This window comes from Erythranthe guttata, chromosome 10 (assembly GCF_056151865.1).
Source record: "Erythranthe guttata isolate IM_541 chromosome 10, IM_541, whole genome shotgun sequence".
NCBI classification, from domain to species: Eukaryota; Viridiplantae; Streptophyta; class Magnoliopsida; order Lamiales; family Phrymaceae; genus Erythranthe; species Erythranthe guttata.
In genome coordinates, this window is record NC_142542.1 from 18,535,426 (window position 1) to 18,558,896 (window position 23,471).

General features: G+C 36.1%; 2 protein-coding genes and 1 pseudogene across 4 annotated transcripts; 1 reads left to right on the top strand and 2 right to left on the bottom strand.

Moving 5' to 3' along the window:
* Window positions 1–586: 586 nt before the first annotated feature.
* Window positions 587–2,753, bottom strand: LOC148767748 (glycosyltransferase-like KOBITO 1). The gene is made up of 6 exons (XM_088824415.1): window positions 2,696–2,753; window positions 2,429–2,616; window positions 2,184–2,325; window positions 1,147–1,196; window positions 953–1,040; window positions 587–748 (listed from the first exon to the last, which is right to left on the bottom strand). The coding sequence occupies exons 2-6, from the start codon at window positions 2,608–2,610 to the stop codon at window positions 716–718; spliced, it is 495 nt and encodes a 164-aa protein (XP_088680541.1). The 5' UTR covers window positions 2,611–2,616; window positions 2,696–2,753; the 3' UTR covers window positions 587–715.
* Window positions 2,754–5,775: 3,022 nt separating this feature from the next.
* On the bottom strand, window positions 5,776–9,283 carry LOC105976776 (uncharacterized; annotated as a pseudogene). The gene is made up of 4 exons (XR_001174498.2): window positions 9,230–9,283; window positions 6,839–9,052; window positions 6,694–6,758; window positions 5,776–6,616 (listed from the first exon to the last, which is right to left on the bottom strand). The product of XR_001174498.2 is annotated as an uncharacterized LOC105976776 (transcript).
* Window positions 9,284–12,004: 2,721 nt separating this feature from the next.
* LOC105959912 (transcription elongation factor SPT6-like) lies at window positions 12,005–20,708 on the top strand. 2 transcript variants are annotated; one of them, XM_012984072.2, is made up of 17 exons: window positions 12,005–12,291; window positions 12,384–12,476; window positions 13,150–13,270; window positions 13,397–13,481; window positions 13,596–13,746; window positions 13,839–13,971; window positions 14,057–14,303; window positions 14,388–14,585; window positions 14,677–14,787; window positions 15,312–15,698; window positions 15,779–15,889; window positions 15,986–16,765; window positions 16,882–17,023; window positions 17,146–18,320; window positions 18,653–18,862; window positions 19,299–19,737; window positions 19,944–20,708. In XM_012984072.2, exons 1-17 carry the CDS (start codon window positions 12,258–12,260, stop codon window positions 20,510–20,512), a joined length of 4,986 nt encoding a protein of 1,661 aa, XP_012839526.2. In that variant the 5' UTR covers window positions 12,005–12,257; the 3' UTR covers window positions 20,513–20,708. The 2 variants fall into 2 exon arrangements, with proteins under 2 accessions (XP_012839526.2, XP_088680350.1); XM_088824224.1 differs by having other exon boundaries at window positions 14,397–14,585.
* The last annotated feature ends 2,763 nt before the right edge of the window (window positions 20,709–23,471 follow it).

Consider the following 23,471-nt stretch of genomic DNA (forward strand, 5'->3'; position numbering starts at 1 on the left):
TTTCTTGCATACTGTATACAGTTAAAGATTTATTTAGTCCCTTTTAGCTTTTTCGTCCCTTCTATGAACTAATCATCTCTATGCTTGCTTTATCTGCTGAAAATTTCATATCAGAAATTAAATCATATTCCTATTTGATTTTGTATATGCATATATAATGTATTTCATTTTATTTCAATGTTATGCCCAATAGTGGAAATCAAAATGAAATTTCTGATTATCTTTCATTCCAATTCGAAAATTTACACATTTGAAATAGTGCTTTTCATTCCAAATAATACCATGTATGTGAAAATTGGAGAACAATTGTGCACAACTATTGATGGGAAGTGTTCATATTATGATCATGTGTTATATAGGGGTACTTCAAAAGAATTTAATTGCGATCATAATTCGTTTTTATTTATTTATTTATTTTTTAACTATTGTTTTAAGAACCGATTGAGGTTTTACTGTACTTGTTGGTATTGATTCGATTGTATCTAACAGATTTAATATAAAAAAATGTACCTTTTGAATTATTTTCATATTTAATTGTTAGTATTTAGATATGGTATGAGTTTCAGATACAGAAAAAGAGGTTACAAAAACTTGCTTTATATTTCATCAAACTCAAAGGAGAAAAGGAATATACAGTCAGAAAAAGGAATATATGGTATGTGAGAAATATTGACAATTGATTCACATGAAGTATTTTCGTTTGACCTTCGATTGTTTATTCAGAAGCTTTCTTCTTCGAATATATATCCTGGAAAAAAAAACAAAAACAAAAACTCACGAAGTATTATGTGATGATGAAATGGCATTGCTGAAGACGCCCGATTCCCACAAACTTTGGATAATGACCTATATGAGAGAATGCAAAAAAGTTCAAAAAATTCGTGTATAAATTTAGCCAGATCCATTTTCTTGCCTTATATAGTAGAGTAATTTATCCGACATTTGCACATACCATTGGTGTATAAATTCGTGTAAAGACTCCTGCCTTAAACAGTTTCGTGTTCAGCTCCTTATCTGTCCAGACTACGTGCTTATGGTACCTGCGGAAGAGGGTTGCAATTGGGCGCAGGCGCTAATTGTTTATCTTCGTAGATATTAGAATATAACTCTTATATTTGGATTACGAAAAAAAAAAAAAGATGATACCATTGGAGCATTTCTTCCTCTGTTGTTCCCGATGAAGCAATCACGAAAGCCTGCAGTTTATGTCAACAAATTATTTCCTGGGGAAAAAAATGAATATTATGATAATTAAATTTAAGGGTAAATAGCATTAAACCGCATAAACTTTGCCCCTTTTTGTGCTTTTTTTTTTATCTCATTTTCAGGCCAAAATGGCCGGAATTAGACACACATGCGATTTGGAAGGGCTTTTTCGTTTTTTTCAAAATCAAAATCCCTAATCCCTTCAATTCCTCCAATTTTCCCGCAATTTCTCTTCTTCATCTTCTTCCTCCTCCTCGCCATATTCAACAACTGCAAGCTACCGAAATCCCCCAAAGAAGACGGAATTTCCAAAATCAAAACCTTGTTCAACGAGTTCTCATTCGACTAACCAAACGCATTACCAATAATACCCCTGTTAATCCATTGTCCGAAAACAGAACAGATTGGCCATCAGAGAATTATGACTAATATTAAATGACAGAAGATCTGTACAATTGCTCATGGACTCAGGCAAGCTTCCATCTGGAACTGGCCGCTAGGCTATTTTCCGAAAGATCGAGAGATTCTCAAGGCTTCATTTTCCCAATCCATTCAGCCACATCGCCCACAAAACTGTTGTTGCCTAAAACCAAATTATCACACAAGGATAGCTTCTGAAATGTGCTTCGAAGCCTTCCACAAAATGAGGAATTAAGGATTTTGATTTCAAAATGACAAAAAGGCCCTTCCGAATCGCATGTGTGTCTAATTCCGGCCATTTTGGCCTGAAAATGAGAAAATGGGCAACGTGGCACAACTTATAAAGTTCGGGTGGGATCGGGTTCTTTTTTTTTTTTGTTGAGGTGGTAATCTACAAAAAAGGGCAAAGTTTAAGTGACTTAACGCTATTTACCCTAAATTTAATTCTGTTTTTTTCGAAATGGGGAAACAAAACATAGAGGTATAAAAGAAAAGCTTCACAACGAAGATCGAAAAAAGGAATTTCTCTAAATTTAATGGGTTTTCGAGAAACTCACAATCCGATCAAAGTCTAACATGAAGCATCTTTCGATATCTTCTCTTGTTAGCTTACAACGACACCTGTCGCGCCTCGAAGTCAGGTCCGAGAACTTCGTATAGGTATAGTGCAAAACCGCAGCATCTTCGGATATGATCTCACTACAAAAGAAAACAAGAATACATATATATATATATATATATATATATATATATATATATATATATATATATATATACACGAGTGTAAAATAGTGATATATACTTGGGAATCTTCATATAATAATGCCATCTGTGAGCACCGTTTGGGCGTAAATGAGCTTGAATACGAGCAGCCGATTTCCCATTTCCATAAGCTATAAAATAGGAGGGGTTACCCTTACACACTTCCTTGTGATAGATGAAATAAGTCTCAGCTGAAAGATGTTGAAGATTCTTCTTGAACATTGTCACCTTAAAAACAACATGAAATTAATTTGATTTTTTTTTCCGATGAGAAGTCAATTTGATCGATCACATTCAAAGAAAGTACCTCGCTGAATGGTTCTTTAATGTCATCTCTCTCTACAGCACTCGCCTGAGGAAACCGTAATCGGTTGTCATTCATTAAACAGGTAAATCATTAGTTACTCTTGTGCAAATAAATAAAAAATAACGACCACGATTATAGTGATAGGTACTAACGTAATTTGGAAAAACCACCATATCAACATCTCCAGGCGTATCTAACAGATATTTTCGGAGCTCCAATAAAATAATTGGATTTCATTAGATTATTTAATCTTATCTTGGCTAATTTTATCTTGCCAACCAAACGGGGCCCTAGCGTATTGGTTAAAATCAATTAAACTGATTAGTTGCAACATATAAACTTAGAGACAAACTGCATTATTTTTACCCAATAACAAAAAAACAGTAAATTGCTCACATCCACACACAAACACAAACACATTTACCTGTTGGCCTGTTTGACCGAAGTGGAAATATTTGACTATACGAAGAAGAATAAGAGTAGAGGTTAAGAAAATCGAGATGAAATGGAGCTACTTACGGGGATCGATTCTAGGACATCAAAAGATCCATGTAATGCAGCTTTGCCCTCCACAAATAGTAAAAAATCTCTAACTCAAATAACCTTGTGATAAAATATCCATGGTAAAGTCTGATCCAGCCCAGCAGAAGTAGTAGAAATAATGCATATCTGAAATAGAGTTTCAATCGACGAATATAAAAAACAGAAATCAAGACAAAATTAATTCAACACGATAAATTAAATGGAATTTCCGTTAGCGGTGCCTCAATCCCCAATCCCCATATTGAAACCGAAGTACATAACAAAACAAAAAGGAAAACTGGAGGCATAGGCTGCAACATGCTGAGCTGTAAAACGGCTAGTATCGACTTTACAAGTTTTAATATAAAATTACAATAAGAACATATATAATAAATACTCCAATAGTGATGGTAAGATTGCAACAAATCGACACGCGATAAAGACTTTTTCAAAGTAAATTCAGCTCACTACCTCTTGTCTTGTTTTACAGATATTTAATTTTGAACTGTAATTCCGAGAATCGAGTATTTCTTATGAACTCAATTCCAATTTCCTATTTTTTTTTTGGTCAATTTCTAATTTCGGTGCTTGATTCATAACAATTACAGCTGAAACGAGAAAAAAAAATTAACGAGATGCATAAAAAGCCCAAAAGAATATGTCACACCCAATTTACTCGTACAAAAACATATGGCATAAATACACACTACACAGAAATTTAGAAATGACCCGAAATTGAACCTCCACTCCCTGTTGTAAGAAATTGAAGAGCTCTTGGTTAATGGTACGAGCAATTGGAGAAGAAATGCGAGCAACAATAGAGAAACGAAGAGGATCAAACTGGGTCTTCGGAGAGCTCCGAATAGACCCGCCATTTTAGAGTGGGTCTATGTTTTTTACATGGAGAAGAGTGTGTCTCTGTGTGCGTGCGTGTGTCTGAGAGAGAGAGAGAGAGAGAGAGAGAGAGAGAGAGGGGAGGGGGAAGGGGGAGAAAGAAAATGGCGCCAATTCGTTCTGCTTACAATTGAAAAAAAGGCTTACTATTGAAAAAAAATGGTACAAATACGGGTAATTGGCATTTTGCACCCTGCAATTATGCTCATTTGGCATTTTGCACCCTTAAATTAAAAGTATGACAGATTGCACCCTGAAATTAAGATTTACTTGGCATAGTACACCTCATTACCTAAAAGTAGTAGAATAAAAGGATATCGGGAGAACTGAAAGGGTAAATTTGTAAATAAATTCACTACCAACATTTTTAATTACAAAAAATATTCATATCCTTCCTCGTTCACAGAAGTAATTAACAATAATTGACCATTTTGCCCATTGAATTATGGTAAACTCATTTTTTCGGAGGCGAATTGTAGCAGAAAAGTGTCTTGGTGTGTAATGTGCCTAGCAAATCTTAATTTGAGGGTACTATCTCCCATATTTTTAATTTAAAGGTGCAAGGTGTCAAATGAGCATAATTGCAAGGTGCAAAATGCCAATTACCCTACAAATACCCTCTAATTACTATAGTTAGGGGTAACTGCATTTTGCACCCTCTAATTAATCTTGTTCTACACTTTGCTCCCTAGAATTGAAAATTTAGCTGATAACATCCTTCAATTAAAATTTGTTTGGCATAATCCACCCAGGTGGCTAAATTTTGCCAGATAAAAAGGTATTTTACTTGAATTAAAAGGGTTAAACGGTCACACTTCTCTTTCATCTCTAAATGAAAAAAATGGGATAATTACATTTTTGGTCCCTCATGTTTGGACCGATTCCACTTTTGGTCCCCCTTGTTTCAAAGTGAACAAAGTTCACCACAATGTTTCATTTTTAAACAGATTTGGTCCACTCCGTCACATGGACGTTAGCAATTAACGGAGGAAGTCACGTGCGCCGCACGTGACCCTGAATTAGGTCTGAAAAACGGGAAAAAAAACCCCAATTGACATTCCCAACAATTTTCACTTTCTTCCCCAATTCTTTAAAAATCAAATGCCCTAATTATCTCCATAATTTCCCCCAAACCAACATATTTGGTGATCATCTTCACCGAAATTCAAAATTCATCTCCATCATGGGAAGCCGATCGACAAATTCAAGTGGAAGCTCACACAATCGAAGCAATATTGGCTCACGAAATGGGTGGTCCCTCCCACTCGAAACTGTTACTTGTCGTTGTGGTTTTGAGCTTTCAACCCTTACTTCATGGTCGGAAAAGAACCCGGGGAGAAAATTCCGGGCATGCCCAAATTATATGGTGAGTTGATTTCCAAAAAAAAAAAAATTGATTTTCTTCTTACATATTTTCTACTTTTCTTTTTGCTCTTTAATTGATTTTTTTTTTCTAGAGCCCATCATGTTGTGGCTATTTTAAGTGGGTGGACGAAGAAGTTTGTCGAAGATGCAAGAACATCATTTCTGGATTGTTGAAAAAACTGGACAAATTGGAAGAGAAAATGAAACTGGAGAAAGAAAAAAAAAATACAAGTTGAGCTTGAACTGTACAAGAAGACACAAAGGAAGATGAAGATGATGGCATATCTTGTTATTTTACTTCTATTTATAACAATCCAACTCATGTGCATGCCCAAATATGAGAAGAAATTTGCAGAACTGGTGTAAAGCTTATGCTTGTTGTTATGTTCTATTTTGGATATTGGATATTTTGCAAAATTTGCCGAAATATTTCGTAATGGATGCTCTTTTGATTATCTTAATACAATGTGTATTAGTAATGAGATTGAGTTTGTGCATAAATTTAACCAGAATTTGTAATGCATTTGTGCAGAAATTAAAAGAACAGAAATAAAGAATTTGATAAACAATTGAAATGTTTAAACAACCATTAAAGCAACAAACATCAATTAACAAAAATCTTTTTCATCACATAAATTCATCAGAAAGCAACACAGTAACACAAACCAACACAACAGTGCACAAAATAATGCAACAGAGTTCAAAGCAACAAACAGTGCACAAAACACATACTTGAAACCAACAAACACTTGTAACAGAAACACAACAAATCTTTATGTTACATAAGTTCAGAAATTGCAAAAACAACCACCAAACAGACAGTTCAAACAAAAAACACAAAAATAACATGAAATTGATCTAAAGACTGGAAGCATCAGATCTAGTCTTTGATGAGGTGCCATCTTCTTTTGTAGATGTCCTTGTAGGATTTGGGGTGGGAGTTGATCTTGTCCTTAGAGCAGACAAAGATCCAGGTGCAGTCCTTGAAGGGGGAGTCTTTGTGAGTGGTGGTCTCATTGAATGAGGAGTAGAGGTTGATGCTCCTTTGTCTTGATTCCCAACTGAAGCTTTTAAATTGGACAATGTGATGTAGTTCACCCCTCCCTTCACCAGAATATTTGTTGCTGAACCTTGATTGATCTATATAAAATATAAAGTTTATTAATACATGAGACTCACAATAAATAATTTAAACTTTAAAAAGTGTAAAAACTTACAGTCACTGAAGTAGTTGCATTGGACATATGTCCTTATTTATTCCAACATTACTTGGTCTTCTGGCCTGCAAAAACAAATACAATATTAGAAGATAAATATGATATAACAATAAATAGATATCAGAAGAATTTTTTTTTATTTAACCTCATGTTTCCCCCTTTTGTTAGGCTGAGGTTGTGTGGTTGATTGAGGTTGTGGTTGAGTTTGAGTGGTTGGTTGAGGGTCATATGGATTGGTTGGAGGTTCCATAACATTCTCCTCAGCTCTACTTTCATGTGTCCCTCCACTCTGTCCACATCTCCTCACATTGTGTCATGTTTGTCCACATCTTCTACATTTATTGGTTCTGCAACTTTTCTTCAATTTTGTCTGACCTGGAGCAGGGGGCTCATCTGGTTCTCTTCTTCTTAATTTTTGTGGTCTGCCCTTCTTCTCTTTGTATATTGGTAGCAATGATGGTTGAAGACTGCATTGAGGCCATAATTCTGCACTGGTGATTGGCTTGATGGACTTCTCATATGCCTTTTTGTATGTCTCAACACTGTAATATTTGTGCACATATCTTTCAGGATCATCCTTTTTGCACCAGATGACACATATGGCATGCTTGCATGGAATTCCATTTAAGTCCCACTTCTTGCAACTGCAAGTCCTCAACTGCATATCCACTGTATGCTGGTCAAATGGCCCCATGATTTGGTAGTGCCAATCATCTGCTCTCATTGGAATACACTCACCAGCATCCTTCATATTTTTCACCAACACATTTCTGATTTTAGGGCAGATTGCAGAATCCCATTTTTCTACCTTATCTCTATTCAATACCATTCTGGTCATCAACAAATTCCTAATGGTCTCAAGCAATGGTATCATTGGTCTTTCCCTAGCATCAAGTATGAAACTGTTAAAACATTCACACATGTTGTTTAACAGTATGTCACATTTGGGATATGCATTGAAGTGTGACCTGGTCCAGTGCTGTGGGGATTTTTTTGCCAACCAAATGTAAGCCCTTTCATCAATCTCCTTTAGCTCCTCCATCCTTCTATTGAACTCCTCCACCCTGGTTGTTTTTGCTGCTGCCCACAAAAGCATGTTTGATAGCTAACCCTCCAAATCCATCTTTCTTCATGTTACTGTGCAGGTGCCTTACACAGAATCTATTATCAGCGTGTGGAAATAATTCCTCAAAGGCTGGTATAAGACTTTTTGTTTATCAGACATAAATGTCCATGTATGCTGATTTTGCTCAATTTCTAAGTCACTGTTCAACAACTTTAAAAACCACAGCCAAGTATCCTTTGTTTCACCCTCAACAATGGCATAAGAGATTGGATAAATGTTGTTGTTTGGATCCAGACCAACTGCAGCTAACAATTGACCCCCATTCTGCCCTTTCAGAAAACAACCATCAACCCCCACAACAGGCCTACATGCAGCTTTAAACCCTTATTTAAGTGCTGAAAAACAAATATAGAGCCTTTGGAACCTTGGACCTTCTTCATCCTCTGTTAACTTCAAAATTACAGTGGCACTGGGGTCTACCCTTTTCAATTCTTCACAGTAATTCCTCATTGATTTGAATTGCTCTTCCACAATACCCTGAATTTCTTTAAGTGCCTGTTGTTTAGCCCTATAGGCTTGTGATCTAGACACATTTGCTTTGAGTGTAGTGCACAATTCAGTTCTGAACTCATTTGTACCCAACTTAGGATTATCTTTGAACTTTTTGACAAATGTTTTACCTATCCAATTTGACTTAAGGCTACTGTTATTGTAATTTCAATAACAGTTCTTATGTTCAGACACATAGCTTCTGATTTGCCAAGTATAATCATTCTGCATTGGTGAAACCTGGACTGCCCACCCACACCCCTCATTTCTACAAGTTGCTCTGAGCCTAACCTTGTCATTCTTCCCAAATCTAACACTCATCCATCTTCTTAAACAGTGAGTTTTAATTGCAAATTTTGCTTCTTTTTTGCTACTAAAAACCATCCCCAAAACCAAATCAGGATTTTTCATATCAGTTTTAGGATTAAATTTAGGGTACTTAATGGAATGTTCTTCATCAGAACCAACATCACTAGCAGCACAATCATCATCACCATCTTCACACAACATTTTAGCATAAACATCATCAGACACATAAGTAGACTTACCCTTACTTGTAGAGGCATTAAATTCAGCTTCAGGGTCAACAAATTCATCAAACAGCTGATCATCTTCTTCAAAGTCATATTCACTGTCATAAAAGTCATCATCCTCTTCATCGTTGTCACTCTCATCTACAAGCTTATGCAATCTTTTCCTTTTGTTTGCATTTACAGGCTCATCAAGGATAACTGATGATGCTATCTGGCTTTGCACAATAGGTATTATGTCACCAGTTTGCAAACCCAATTATTCCATGAATATCTCAACTTCATGGTTATCAGGTAAGTGTTTTCTTATAAATGAAAAATCTGCATCAGTTTTCAAATAATGGCCCACACTCAAACTTTCTCCATATTTATGCCAAAATTTGTAACTTACTGTATCAAAGTAACCTAATTCCCCTGCATATCCCCACAGATCAAGCATCCCCATCCTACCAGCATTTGCAAAATCAAAGTACTATATATTCCCACCTACATAATGCATTTGAGGACTATGCTTCATTACCCCTCCATAATACAATTTAACAGTACACCCTAACTTTTCACCAAGAATTGCTGAAAGCAAACAATTAAAAAAAATTAGTTGAAGTTTACAAATTAAAGTGCATAAGTGATTCAAAATCACACACTTGTTCAGTTTAGTGAACATTTACCATAATTTGGAGTAAATCCTGATGCGTGCAAACTTCTTCGCGACATGGAGCAAATCCGAGATTCGTATAACCTTCTTGATAAAAATGGCGACTTGACCACTCCTCTGTATCGCAGTTAGTGGGAAGATTTTTGGTGAAAGTGATCGATTTTTTGAGAAAAGTGAATACGATTTAGGGTTCTTCGAAAAATTTGGGAATTGAGAAGTCTGATGTTGGGAATGTCAATTGGGTTTTTTTTTTTCCCGTTTTTCAGACCTAATTCAGTGTCACGTGCGGCGCACGTGACTTCCTCCGTTAATTGTTAACGTCCATGTGACGGAGTGGACCAAATCTGTTTAAAAATGAAACATTGTGGTGAACTTTGTTCACTTTGAAACAAGGGGGACCAAAAGTGGAATCGGTCCAAACATGAGGGACGAAAAATGTAATTATCCCGAAAAAAAAACATTCACACTCTTTCATCTTATTTTTTCACTCACAAAATAAAGTAAATAAATAAATAATCCAATTTTTACCAAATTAATTGTTCTCCTTTTTCTCTTTGTATCTAAAATCATCAAGTATTAACAAGAGTAAAGAAGCAGTTTGTCCCTTACTAGGCACTTTACTTCCCTAAGTTCGGGTGAGTTATGTGAATTTTGGGGAAACACTTTATTAGAATAAAGACTAAAGAGGGTCGTAGTTTTGACATGTGAACCCTTCTAAGAAATTAGAAGGGTAATTTAGACATTAGTTATTTCCCGTTAACTTATAACGGGTAGACTGACAGGTGTTATATTGTGAAAACCCCAAGGGGTCCGGTAAAATGTCTAAATTGAAGTGCAACAAGTTGAAACCACAAGGCGGTAAAGTGCAATTTACCCTTTTATATTTTAGGTGACTGAAAATTAGAATTTTCGAACAACGACGATTTCGATTTGAATATTTCTTGGAATTTCGATTTTTTTGTACGAAATTAGAATTAGTTTTTTACTTTGGCAAAAAATATATTTTTCATAAAGTACTGATTTCGATTTGATCCGTTTGGTCTTCACCCCTCCAATAGAGGTCTAAACGAGTCGAGTCAAGCCGAACACATGATTATTCAATCTTATTTGAATTGTTATCGATCTTTTAAAGTTGTGTCTAAGCTTATTTGATAGGCAATTGAGCCGAGATCAAATGAGTTATACACACACACACACACACACACACACACACACACACACACACACACACACACGAGCTAAAGTGAACTTTAATCGAGATGAACACGAATCGATAGTAGCTTGTTTCTTAGTACATATATACATATGTATATATTTTTAATCGGGTTTAAGCCCAACCTCACGGATTATGAACAAAATACTCGTTCGAGTTTGTTTCGTTATGTTAACAAATCAAACTGAAACAAGTTATTTTTTTAATAAACGATCACAAATTGTGTATCAAGTAGTTTAATTCGACTTTCAACCTTATTTATATATCCAATTAATTATTCATTTTGTGTATAACATAAAAAGGCTGTTATTAATTTATTATTTTATGGGTAAAAAATTACAACCACCCCTAATGTATGGTCAAATTACGAAAAAAATCTCTCCTGTTTGGATAATTATATCTATTCCCTCAACTATGAATTTTCTTACATCTCCACCTTTATGGTGTCAAATTCAACATAATCATCTAGATTCCCTTGAATGTTGTCTAGTTTGTACTCGTTTTATACACCACAATTTGATATATACAAGCCAAAAAACACATCTTATGATCATCTAACTTCAAAATGTGGAGCTCGATTGGGATAAAACGGATCCAAAGAATATTCCATATAATCTTAAAGATTCCACTAAATTTGAAACCCCAAGGGTGGACGTGTAAGAGGATTTATAGTTGAGGGGTGGTTGTAATTACCCAAACAGGAGGGGATTTTCGTAATTTGACCATACCTCAGGGGTGGTTGTAATTTACCCTTATATTATTAATATTATTTTATTTTTATGTTATTAATTTATTATATTATATATTAAATATTTTGTCCATACTTATGTATATAGACTATATAAAAAAGGTAAATTATGAGCCTAAGTTGAACTTAGGCTAATAACGAAAAATACCCCCACCTATCCATAAAAACTAAAACTCCTCTGATTAACTGGTGGTTGAGTTTTTTAACAAAAAATGTGTACATTCTATTATACCTTCTGTTAAATAGGTGAAAAATAAAAGAAAATATCCGTGTAAATTCTGTTCCCTGGAATAAAAAAAAATCCGTAAAAAGTCACATAGTAAGGGGTTGTAAGACGAAATAAATCTCAGGGATTTCTTGGTAACTACGAATAGGTGGAGGTGGTTTTTGTAATTTAATATAAGTTTAGGGGGGTTTTCATAATTTACCCAAGAAAAAATGCAGACAACTCTAGAAAGATGAAGCAGCTAGAGGCCAATAATAAATTGACACGTGTCCAGTTCTATCAGCGGTTTACAAATACTGGCTGCACAAGATCATACCCTCCTTATGCTTTATTGCCTTCTTCCGAAAATAAGGAGTATACTTTCATTTAGGCATATACATACACACAATGTATGTGTGAGGAACGCACTTGTTCTATGTGTATCGAGTGAAAATCAGAGGGTTTCGCCATTCTAGGGTTCGCAAGGAGGATTATTAATTTGTAAATTGTATATATATATTTTATATCAGTTAATCTCTTTCTAGGGTTTTTTTTTTTTTCCTTTTCTCGCCGTAGTCATTTTCGCAATTTCACAACAATGGCTGGCAAAAACGTGATCTCCGACGACGAAGGTAAAATTTTCACCCAAATGCAGCGAATAATTTCAAATTTACACTATTTTGTGCTGAAAATCGGGTGTATTTGTGGCAATCTCTTTTCACAGATGAGATTGGAGGTGAAGAAGAAGAGAGAGACGAAGAGCCCTATGGAGACCAAACCGATGAACGCGGGGACGAAGAAGACGAAGAAGAAGATGGTCAGTACAATTTTTGACTGCCCGAAAAATTGCATGTGTAATTTGATTTATTTTGATGTTGATTTTTTATGTGTGTTTATTGTTAAGGGCTTCTAGTATTTTAGGCTTCTTTTTTGTCTTCGCTTTTATGTTTAGGAGAAAATTATCTCCGGAAGAAATGCGATTTGTTTCAGTCTGCGGTGGGAGACAAATTGTGGTATTCTAGTGCATGCGATAAACTTTACCGCATTGAGCTTTATGTTTTTCTGTGTCTGAAAAGGATATGGTTCTCCAACTCTTCTCGAGCTGGTTTAAACATATGACCACCGTGTTTATCAACCCGACACCTTCCTCTTGTCTATTTGGGCTGTATATTTATTTTACTATACAATGGATTTATTTGTTGTCAAGTTTGTGTGTATGTTCTTTTTGTTTCTATGCATACTGGAGTCTTTATGTAGCCCACTGGAGTATTGATGACTTTTCTAATTGTGATAATTCATGCTTAAGATCTATAGCAAAAATGGGTTATGAGTTCTATTGTCTTGGAATATTTTCCTCAAGCAGACAGTTGTACTTTTTATGTACATTGTAGAGAACTTAGTTAATTGCATTTTGGCATATAAAATCACTTGTTTTCATTTCTATTTGTTTTTTTTCTTCTGTGATTGATGGGAACTGCTGGTTTGAGTAGAAGAAGGACAAGATGAATATGAGAAGGATGGTTTTATCGTGGATGAAGAAGAAGACGAGGAGGAAGAAGATAGACTTGATAGTGACGATGAGAAGCAGAAGAAAAAGAAAAGGAAAAAAAGGTTTTTCCTTATATTCTCACTTGTCATGATCTTTTGTTGCTTGGCTTTTTTCATGTTAATAAAACTTCAATTAATGTAGAAAAATATGATACATGTCCTCATAATGATTGATTTTATGAACTATAGAGAGTCAGAGAGGAACTATGTCCTGGACGAGGATGATTATGAACTCCTTCAGGAAAGCAACATCTCTGTTCATCGTCCGAAAGCTGTAAGTTTCTACACTTATCCTGTGTTCTGTCATTTTTGTGGCATTTGCACTTCTTTTAGTTGAGTTTGGCATTTGATTGACCATTGATGTCTGTTGGCCTGTGATATGTATTAGGAAAGCAAGAAGTTTAAGCGACTGAAAAAGGGTCGGGGTGATACAGAAGAAGGGCCTTCTGGACTTTCAGATGATGAGAAGTTTGATGGAAGTGGAAAAGGCGGGCGTACAGATGAGGAGAAGCTTAAGCGCACCTTATTTGATGATGATGGTAAGTTCTGTTGGAATTTTCTTCTCAAGTCACAGGATGTGAAATAGTCGTTTTCTCGTTAATGGTCATGGGTTTTCCTTAAACTAATGTAGGGCAACAGCTCGAGGATATTGCGGAGGAGGATGAACAGTTGGAAGAAGAGGATACATACGTCAACGAAGATGATGACATGGCAGATTTTATTGTTGACGAAGAAGAAGTCGATGAGCATGGAGCTCCTGTGAGGTATATCTTACACATCAATGCCTGAGATATGTAGATCTTGTTTTAGTGTTGTAATGTAAATATGCATCGATGTTTCTGTATCCAGGAGGAAGAAACCTAAGAAGAGCAGGCAACGACCAGGAATTTCTTCATCTGCACTTCAGGAGGCACACGAAATATTTGGTGATGTTGAAGACCTCTTGAGGCTACGCAAGTTGGAAGTTAGGGACAAGTTTGATGAAACTCATGAAGGGAACCTTGAAGATCAGTTTGATCCTAGCATACTTTCTGAGAAGTATATGACGGAAAAGGATAACGAGATTCGGAAATTAGATGTTCCTGAAAGAATGCAGGTTTGTCGTGCATCTTGTTGAAATTTTTGTCATCTTCAATACATAGGTTGTAATTGTTTATTTATTGTTTACCCTTTGTTTTAGACATCGCAGGAAAGTTCTAGCCACCTCCTGACGGATGAGATTAGTATCAAAATGGAGACGGAGTGGATATACAACCAGCTCGTAACTGGTACAGTACCTTGGTTTAACAAGAGCAGTGCCATGACCGAAGAAGGAGATGATGAAATGAAGCACCACATAGCAAGATTTCTTGACTTAATGCATGTTCAGAAGTTAGATGTATGTTTTTGTTTCTCATAAATTGGTTCTCTATGTCATGATGTGTAAAGGAACTTCCCTATTTGATATTAAACTGTTATCTATGTCCCAGGTTCCATTCATTGCTATGTACCGGAAAGAGGAGATCTTGAGCCTATTAAAGAATCCAAATGAGCCTGAAGCTGACGATCCTAACCAGAAGCCTACGCTTAAGTGGCACAAGGTGGTCTTTTTAAATTGAATTCTGCGTGCGTTTAACTATATTCGGAATTTTGTTTTTTACACTATTTTCCATTCGTTTTTCAGTGGTATATTATTTCTAGTCAACTGAGCATTCCTTGCTGCATTACCATATAACTAAATTTTAGCTTAAAATTGTACTTCCATCCTAACCAGAAACCCAAGCTTAAGTGGCAGAAGGTGGTCTTTTGAATTGGATTCTGCTTTATGTGCAACTATGTTGCGAACTTTGTTTTTACAGTTCTTCCATCGGTGTTTCTGTGGTAGTAAAATCTTCCAGTCAAATGATTTTTTTTCTTCTATTGTGTAAAAGTTGTTTAACTGAGTTGCTTGTTTGCTGTGAAGAACTTGTGAAGGTAGAGATTTCCTTCTTATGGTACCATATAGCTAAATGTTTAGCTTAAAGTAGTCTAACTTAGGAAAAGTTTGATTTGAAAACCTTATATTGACTTATCTGGCTCAAGGTGACTGAGGAGAATCCATATTGAAAGGAGGGTTGTTTTGCAGGTGCTTTGGACAATCCAGGACTTGGATCAGAAGTGGCTTCTTCTTCAGAAAAGAAAGAGTGCACTCCAGTCATACTATAAGCAGTTCAAAGAAGAGTCTGAGAAAGTAAATGACTGGGAGACACACCGCAGTTTAAATCAACAGCTATTTCAATCTATCATTAAGTCGCTCAAAGCTGCTGATTCAGAACGAGAAGTTGATGATGTTGAATTGAAATTTAATTTGCACTGCCCCCCGGGCGAAGTTGTTCTAGGCGGAGGGCAGTATAAGAGGCCAAAGAGGAAATCTCATTACAGCATTTGCAGTAAAGCTGGATTAGGAGAGGTTGCAAGCAAATTTGGCTACAGCTCCGAACAATTTGGGTTGCAGATTTCTCTAGAGAAAATGGTAGATTTAATTTACTTTAGTTTCTAACTGGCCTTGTTATAAGATTTAGATTAACCGAGTTGGAGTTGTGTTTTTCGCAGAGGATGGATGAATTGGAGGATGCGAAGGAAACACCAGAGGAAATGGCTTCCAATTTCACTTGTGCAATGTTCGAGACACCTGAAGCTGTGTTGAACGGTGCGAGGCACATGGTATGTGAAAGTTACTGACTCATTCTTGTACTTTGGATATTTTAATATGGTGTTCAATTGTACTGGCTAACTTTATAAAATCAATAATAAATCCAGGCATCAGTTGAGATCAGTTGTGAACCATGTGTTCGGAAGCATGTCCGAAGTATCTTTATGGATAATGCCGTGGTGTCAACTAGTCCCACACCTGATGGAAACACAGCTATTGATTCTTTTCACCAGTTTGCTGGAGTGAAGTGGTTGCGGGAAAAACCACTTTCCAGATTTGAGGACGCACAATGGCTTCTAATCCAGAAAGCAGAAGAGGAGAAGCTCTTGCAGGTTACAATCAAGCTGCCGGAAGTAGTCCTTGATAAGTTAATAAACGATTCGAAAGATTATTATTTGAGTGACGGTGTTAGTAAATCCGCTCAATTGTGGAACGAGCAGAGAACTCTGATACTTCGTGATGCATTCGACAAATTCCTTCTGCCTTCAATGACAAAGGAAGCGAGATCATTGTTGAATAGTAGGGCAAAATCGTGGTTACTCTTGGATTACGGAAAGCTGTTGTGGGATAAAGTGTCTGTTGCACCATACCAGAGGAAAGAAACTGATGTCAGTTCAGATGAAGAAACTGCACCCAGGGTTATGGCTTGCTGTTGGGGCCCTGGCAAGCCAGCTACTACTTTCGTAATGTTGGATTCATCTGGAGAAGTATTAGATGTACTTCATGCTGGTTCGCTCAGTCTTCGTGGTCAAAGTGTTGATGAACAGCAACGGAAGAAAAATGATCAGCAGCGAGTGCAAAAATTTATGATGGACCACCAGCCACATATCGTCGTTCTAGGAGCAGCTAATTTGTCTTGTACGCGGCTGAAGGAGGATATTTACGAGGTATTAATAAATAAATAAAATCTCTTTTACATATTTCTTGAACTACTATGTCTTCTTGCACTGTAAGCATGAAATTTTATGTGACTTTTTGTTCTTCTATCCACATCCTTCATCAGATCATCTTCAAGATGGTGGAAGATAATCCTAGAGATGTTGGCCATGAGATGGATAACTTGAATATTGTCTATGGTGATGAATCTCTCCCACATCTATATGAAAATTCTCGCATATCAGTTGATCAACTTCCTTCTCAAGAAGGTATGTCCTGTATTCATCTATTCTATATTTTCTGCTATCCATAATTCCCTGTATGCTATTTTTTTTCCACGAAATGTATTTAGATATATTTTATGCAATATAACTGTGGTGATTTATTTTAGGGATAATTAGGCGTGCTGTGGCCCTTGGACGATATCTTCAGAATCCACTATCCATGGTTGCCACATTGTGTGGACCAGGAAGGGAGATATTATCTTGGAAACTTAATCCTTTGGAGAACTTTCTCACTCCCGATGAAAAGTATGGGATGGTTGAACAAGTTATGGTGGATGTAACGAACCAAGTAGGTCTTGATCTTAATTTGGCTTCCAGTCATGAATGGTTGTTCGCACCTCTCCAGTTTATCTCTGGGCTTGGACCAAGGAAAGCAGCTTTTTTACAAAGGTCTCTAGTAAGAATAGGAACCATTTTCACTAGGAAAGACTTGTTAACATCCCATGGTCTAGGTAAAAAGGTGTTTATCAATGCTGTTGGATTCTTGCGAGTCCGACGGAGCGGATTGACTTCAAGTAGTAGTCAATTTATTGATTTGCTAGACGACACACGAATACATCCAGAATCGTACAGCCTTGCAAAAGATTTGGCTAAGGATATTTACTGGGAGGATGGAAATGATGATGCAAATGACGACGAGGATGTGCTGGAAATGGCTATTGAGCATGTCAGAGAGAAGCCTCACTTATTAAAAGCTGTGGATGTTCGTGAATATGCTGGGCAGAAAAACCGCCTGAACAAAAAGGAAACCCTTAATGATATAAGATTGGAGTTGATGGAAGGCTTTCAGGATAGGCGGAGACCATACATTGAACCAAGTCAAGACGATGAATTTTACATGATTTCAGGAGAGACTGAAGAAGCAGTTTCCGATGGAAGAATTGTGCAAGCAACAGTACGCAGGGTGCAACCTCAGAGAGCGATTTGTGTCCTTGAATCTGGATTGACTGGCATGCTTAGTAAGGAAGATTACACAGATGATTGGAGGGATATCAATGAATTGACTGATAAGCTGCGTGAAGGTGATACTTTGACTTGCAAAATCAAATCGATTCAGAAGAATCGCTATCAGGTGTTTTTGACCTGTAGAGAAAGTGAAATGAGGAACAACCGTTCCCAGAACTACCGGAGTATAGATCCTTACTATCATGAAGAACGGAGCGCCTTACCCACTGCACAAGAAAAAGCTAGGAAAGAGAAGGAGCTAGCAAAGAAGCATTTTAAGCCGAGGATGATTGTTCACCCTCGCTTCCGGAATTTTACAGTTGATGAAGCAATAGAGGTTTGTTCTCATCTTTTACTCGGTTCTATTGTCATTCACTTGTGAGGTCTGCATGTTTTTGAATGTTGATATTTGATTGGATGCATGATTGTTTTTTCCATAGGCTGGAGAAAGTTGATTATGCCCTGAATTATGCTATACACTAAATCACACTTCTATTGTTGTTTGAAGACCTCCGCATGTCACTTATATTTTCTTATTCGATGCTTCTTTTCATCTGGAAAACTAAGCAGTGGATCCCATCTGGACCTCGATACTTTTTTTTGCAAAAGATATATAATTCGAATTTAGGTTATTCATGCTCGTTCTTTTTTTTTTTTGTTTGTTTACAGTTTTTGTCGGACAAGGATCCTGGTGAAAGTGTCATCCGACCGAGTTCTCGTGGACCTTCATTTTTGACATTGACATTGAAAGTTTATGATGGTGTATATGCTAACAAGGACATAGTTGAAGGTGGGAAAGAACACAAGGACATCACAAGCTTGCTTCGAATAGGGAAAACACTGAAAATTGGAGAGGATACATTTGAAGACCTTGATGAGGTAATTGGATAGATGCATATAGCTTTTAATTTGGTGAACCGACTCTTTGTTGTTTAGACATTTAACTCTGGATGGCTTTGAACTTGCAAAAAGTTATTAATTTGGTAAACCGACTCTTCATTGTTGACTCTTACAAAAGGCAGGAAAATGAAAAAAATAAAAAAGCTTTGATTTCCTGCATATCTTGTTCTATCTCAAAATGTGCGACTGTTCTTGTTTGAGATAATTATGTGTCCATGTTTCTGATGTGGTGTCTTGCTCTCGATAAGCCAATTATATATTCATACCGCAATTGAATCTTGAAAATAGAATTATTGTCGTCTCTTTAAATATACTGTTACATCAGTGTGTAAATTTTGATCTCATCTAAAAAAAAAGGAAGAATTGTTTCCCATTGCCTGATGAGAATCTAAACCATCCCATTTTCCGTATTCAGGTAATGGATCGTTATATAGATCCACTGGTAACTCATTTGAAGGGAATGCTTAATTACCGCAAGTTCAGGAAGGGTTCAAAGACTGAAGTTGATGAGCTTCTCAAGATTGAAAAAGCTGAGAATCCGATGAGAATCGTGTACTGCTTTGGAATATGTCACGAACATCCTGGAACATTTATCCTGACTTACATACGAAGCTCTAATCCACATCACGAGTACATAGGTCTGTACCCAAAGGGATTGAAGTTCCGAAAACGAATGTTTGAGGATATAGACCGCCTTGTGGCTTATTTTCAGAGGCATATTGATGATCCATTCGATTCTGCACCGTCGATTCGTTCAGTTGCTGCTATGGTGCCAATGAGGAGTCCTGCACCTGGTGGCGGTGGCTGGGGTGGTTCATCCAACGACAGAGATAGGAGTTCTGGTCCTAGAGCAGGTGCTTGCTTGCCTTTTTTTTTTTTTTTTTTTTTTCTTTTTTCTTGGTACTGTAACAGTTTAATTTTTCTTTTCTAATTAGAGAACTCGACTTGTTTAGAATATCCGATTAAGAAGCTGACATCTGAGCTTATACAAATGTATTCTTGATTGGATAGTGATTTCAGTTTTAGTTGAACTATGAGTCTAATATGGTGCTTGTTACAGGGAGAGGTGACTACAGAAACGATGATGGCAACTCTGGTGGTAGGGGGCGTGGACGTGGGCGTGGAAGAGGACGGGGGGACAGGCAGGACTCGGAACGCGGTTCGCAAAAGTGGGGCCAAAAAGATGACGATAATGGAGGAGGATGGGGGAGCTTTCCTGGAGCTAAAGTTCAGAATTCACCGGGTAGGGACATATTCCCCGGTAATTGGAGTGGTGATGGTAATGGCAACGGTACTAATGGTGGCGGTGGCGGTGGCGGTGGCAGCAGTGGTTGGGGTAAGTGGGGGGGACAGGTGGACGGTGGTGATGCTTCTGATAAAGTTGCCGATGCTGGAAATTCAGATTGGGGTGGTGGAGGTGGTGGCGGCGCTAGCAAGAGGGGGGGTGGCGGCGGTAGTGGTGGTGGTGGTGGTGGCGGCAGTGGCAGTGGTTGGGGTAAGTGGGGGGCAGAGGTGGACGGTGGTAATGCTTCTGATAAAGGTGTGGATGCTGGAAATTCAGGTTGGGGTGGCGGTGGTGGTGGTGGTAGCAAGAAGGCTGATGATGGCGGGGGTGGTGGAGGTTGGTGATTTGTAACTTTTGTTGGAAACTGAATGCTCTACTAAATCACATATTTCCGTGTATCGAACCCTGATTTCGAATTTATACTATATCAGTACGGTGCTATGAATGAATATTTTATCGTAACCTGTTTTTGGTGTCGATAATACTGATTAAGGCTAACGAGGCTGTTTAAGTTATTTTGTTGAAGTTAATTTGGGACCATGATTATTGTGTTTCATTTTTTTCGAGGGAGGTTTGTTTTTATGCTCGCTCACATATGATATGATAATTGTATATTCACTAGTTAGTATACAATTATATTAATGAATGATACTAAATAAGCCAAAATCTAATATGAGTAGGAAAACACTATCTTTTTAGCTGATCTGAAATGCGACTATATTGTGCAAATACACCATATTGATCAATTTCAAATTAAAACTACGGCAAATTGCGGCTATCCCCTGAGATAGGGTACGGTTAAATTATCATTACAAATACCTCAAAAGGTAATGTCAAATTATGAAACTCTCTTTGTTTGGGTAATTACAATCAACTCCTTCAATTATCGATTTTCTTACGTAAACACTCTTCATTAGTAGGAGTTTTTTTTTTTTTTTTTTTTTTTTTTTTTTTCTCTCGGTAGTTTGGCATTTACCTTAAGGGTTGATGGTAATTTGCCCTAAAACTAATCATGTTTTCATATTAAGATAGTACGTACTACGTAGCACAAATGCACAATTAAATTGAATATATTTTTAATTTTCTGAATCATGATAGAGTAATGATAAACAATTTATGGGATAAAAATATTGAGACCAAAAAAGTGAAACATGTCGTGCTAAACAATGCATATTCAATAGGATTTAAATATAACGTGATTGAAAAGATAAATATTCATTATCTCTACTTAGCTCTCCATTTATTTCAACGTAAGTGCGAAAAATCGGATATACTGAATCGAAATTAGTACTTTCAATGTTCAAAAGGCCAATACGCACTGGTTATCTCGACGCTGAGGAACCGAACTCATTTCGACCCTTTCATCACGGTTAGCATTATTCGAACCGTACGAACAAAAAAACTGCCGTAAGAAAGACCAACGCCTCCAAAATTTTATATATACCAAAATTATCTCAATTCATTGAAACCCAATTCAACTCCAATTTCATGATTTACACCCCAATTTAGCCCAATTTCATCAATTAACCAATTTTAACCCTAATTTCAATTTTGACCCCAATTTTAACCCTAATTCTTATCAATTCCACCCATTATGCTCTAACTTCTTAAATATTACACATTGACCCCGGATTTAAACAAATATATCACATTAACCCCCAAAACTTTTTTTTTTTTTCAGAAAATAAATTTTTTTTCTGAAATATTTTTTTTCGGCCAGATTCTGGCGTTGACCGTCGGAGACTGCCGGTCTCCGGCGTTGACTTTTTTTTTTTTTTTTTTTAAATAATTTTGTTTTTTCTTAAAAAAATATTTTAATTAATTTTACTGTCTTGGCTGCTAAATTACTGTCTCCGACAACTATTTAACTGTCGGAGACAGTAATTTAACTGTTAATTGACTGTTTTTTTTTTTTTCTTCAAAAATATTTTAATTAATATTACTGTATTCGTTGCTAAATTACTGTCTCCAGCAGTTATTTAACTGTCGGAGACAGTAATTTAACTGTTAATTGACTTTTTTTATTCTTAAAAAAAATATTTTTAATTAATATTACTGTATTCGTTGCTAAATTTCTGTCTCCAGCAGTTATTTAACTGTCAGAGACAGTAATTTAACTGTTAATTGACTTTTTTATTCTTAAAAAAAATATTTTTAATTAATATTATTGTATTCGTTGCTAAATTACTGTCTCCAGCAGATATTTAACTGTCGGAGACAGTAATATAACTGTTAATTGACTTTTTTATTCTTAAAAAAATCTTTTTAATTAATATTACTGTATTCGTTGCTAAATTACTGTCTCCAGCAGTTATTTAACTGTCGAAGACAGTAATTTAACAGTTAATTGATTTTTTTTTTTTTTTTCCTTACAAAAAAATTTATTTTAATTACTTTTACTGTCTTGGATGTTAAATTATTGTCTCCAACAGTAATTTAACTGTCTTAGACAATAATATTAATAATATTACTGTTCGGAAAAATAATATTCATAATATTACTGTCCCAAACAGTAATATTACTGTCTGAGACAGTAATTTAGTAGTCAAGACAGTAATATTAATTAAAATATTTTTTTTCTAAGAAAAAACAATTCAAAAAAAAAAAAAAAAAGTCAACGCTGGAGACCGGCGGTCAACGGTGGTTGACCGGCCGGAAAAAAAATTTAGGAAAAAAAAAATTTCAAAAAAAAAAAAAAAGAAAAAGTCAACGCCGGAGACCGGCGGTCAACGCCGGAATCTGGCCGGAAAAAAAACATTTCAGAAAAAAAATTATTTTCTGAAAAAAAAAAGTTTTGGGGGTTAATGTGAGATATTTGTTTAAATCCGGGGTCAATGTGTAATATTAAGGAAGTTAGAGCATAATGGGTGGAATTGTTAAGAATTATATTATTGAGGGTATTTTAGACTAAAGACATGGGGATGGGCTTAATTGAGAGACTGTTTTTTTTGTGGACTAAAATGCATTTAAGTCCATGTGATGGCCATTTTTGCCATTTGTCCTAACTTTTAATAGTAAAATTGGATCGAAAATTGAAATATCATATCTAATCCAGTTCCAATCCATAAAATTTTAAAAATCAGCAATTTTTTTTGTCTAAATAAAAAATAGGGTAAATTACAACAACCCATGAGGTATGGTCAATTTACGAAAAAAACCATCTTGTTTCGATAATTACATCTACCCCCTCATCTTGTTTTAGAGAATAAGTTGCTTCAAAACGTAGAGTTCGAATGTGATAAAACGGGTACAAAGGTGATAATATTCCATATAATCTCGAAGACTCCACTAAATTTGAAATCG

Bases quoted from the DNA above. Each gene is read 5' to 3' on its own strand.
- LOC148767748 (XM_088824415.1), bottom strand. From the start codon at position 2,610: ATGTTCAAGAAGAATCTTCAACATCTTTCAGCTGAGACTTATTTCATC. The intron at 2,326-2,428 runs GTATATATCACT...TTTCTTTTGTAG, and splicing joins TATTATATGAAGATTCCCAA to TGAGATCATATCCGAAGATG. The intron at 1,197-2,183 runs GTGAGTTTCTCG...CATAAACTGCAG, and splicing joins TGTTAGACTTTGATCGGATT to GCTTTCGTGATTGCTTCATC.
- LOC105959912 (XM_012984072.2), top strand. From the start codon at position 12,258: ATGGCTGGCAAAAACGTGATCTCCGACGACGAAG. The intron at 16,766-16,881 runs GTATTAATAAAT...ATCCTTCATCAG, and splicing joins TGAAGGAGGATATTTACGAG to ATCATCTTCAAGATGGTGGA. The intron at 19,738-19,943 runs GTGCTTGCTTGC...TGCTTGTTACAG, and splicing joins GAGTTCTGGTCCTAGAGCAG to GGAGAGGTGACTACAGAAAC.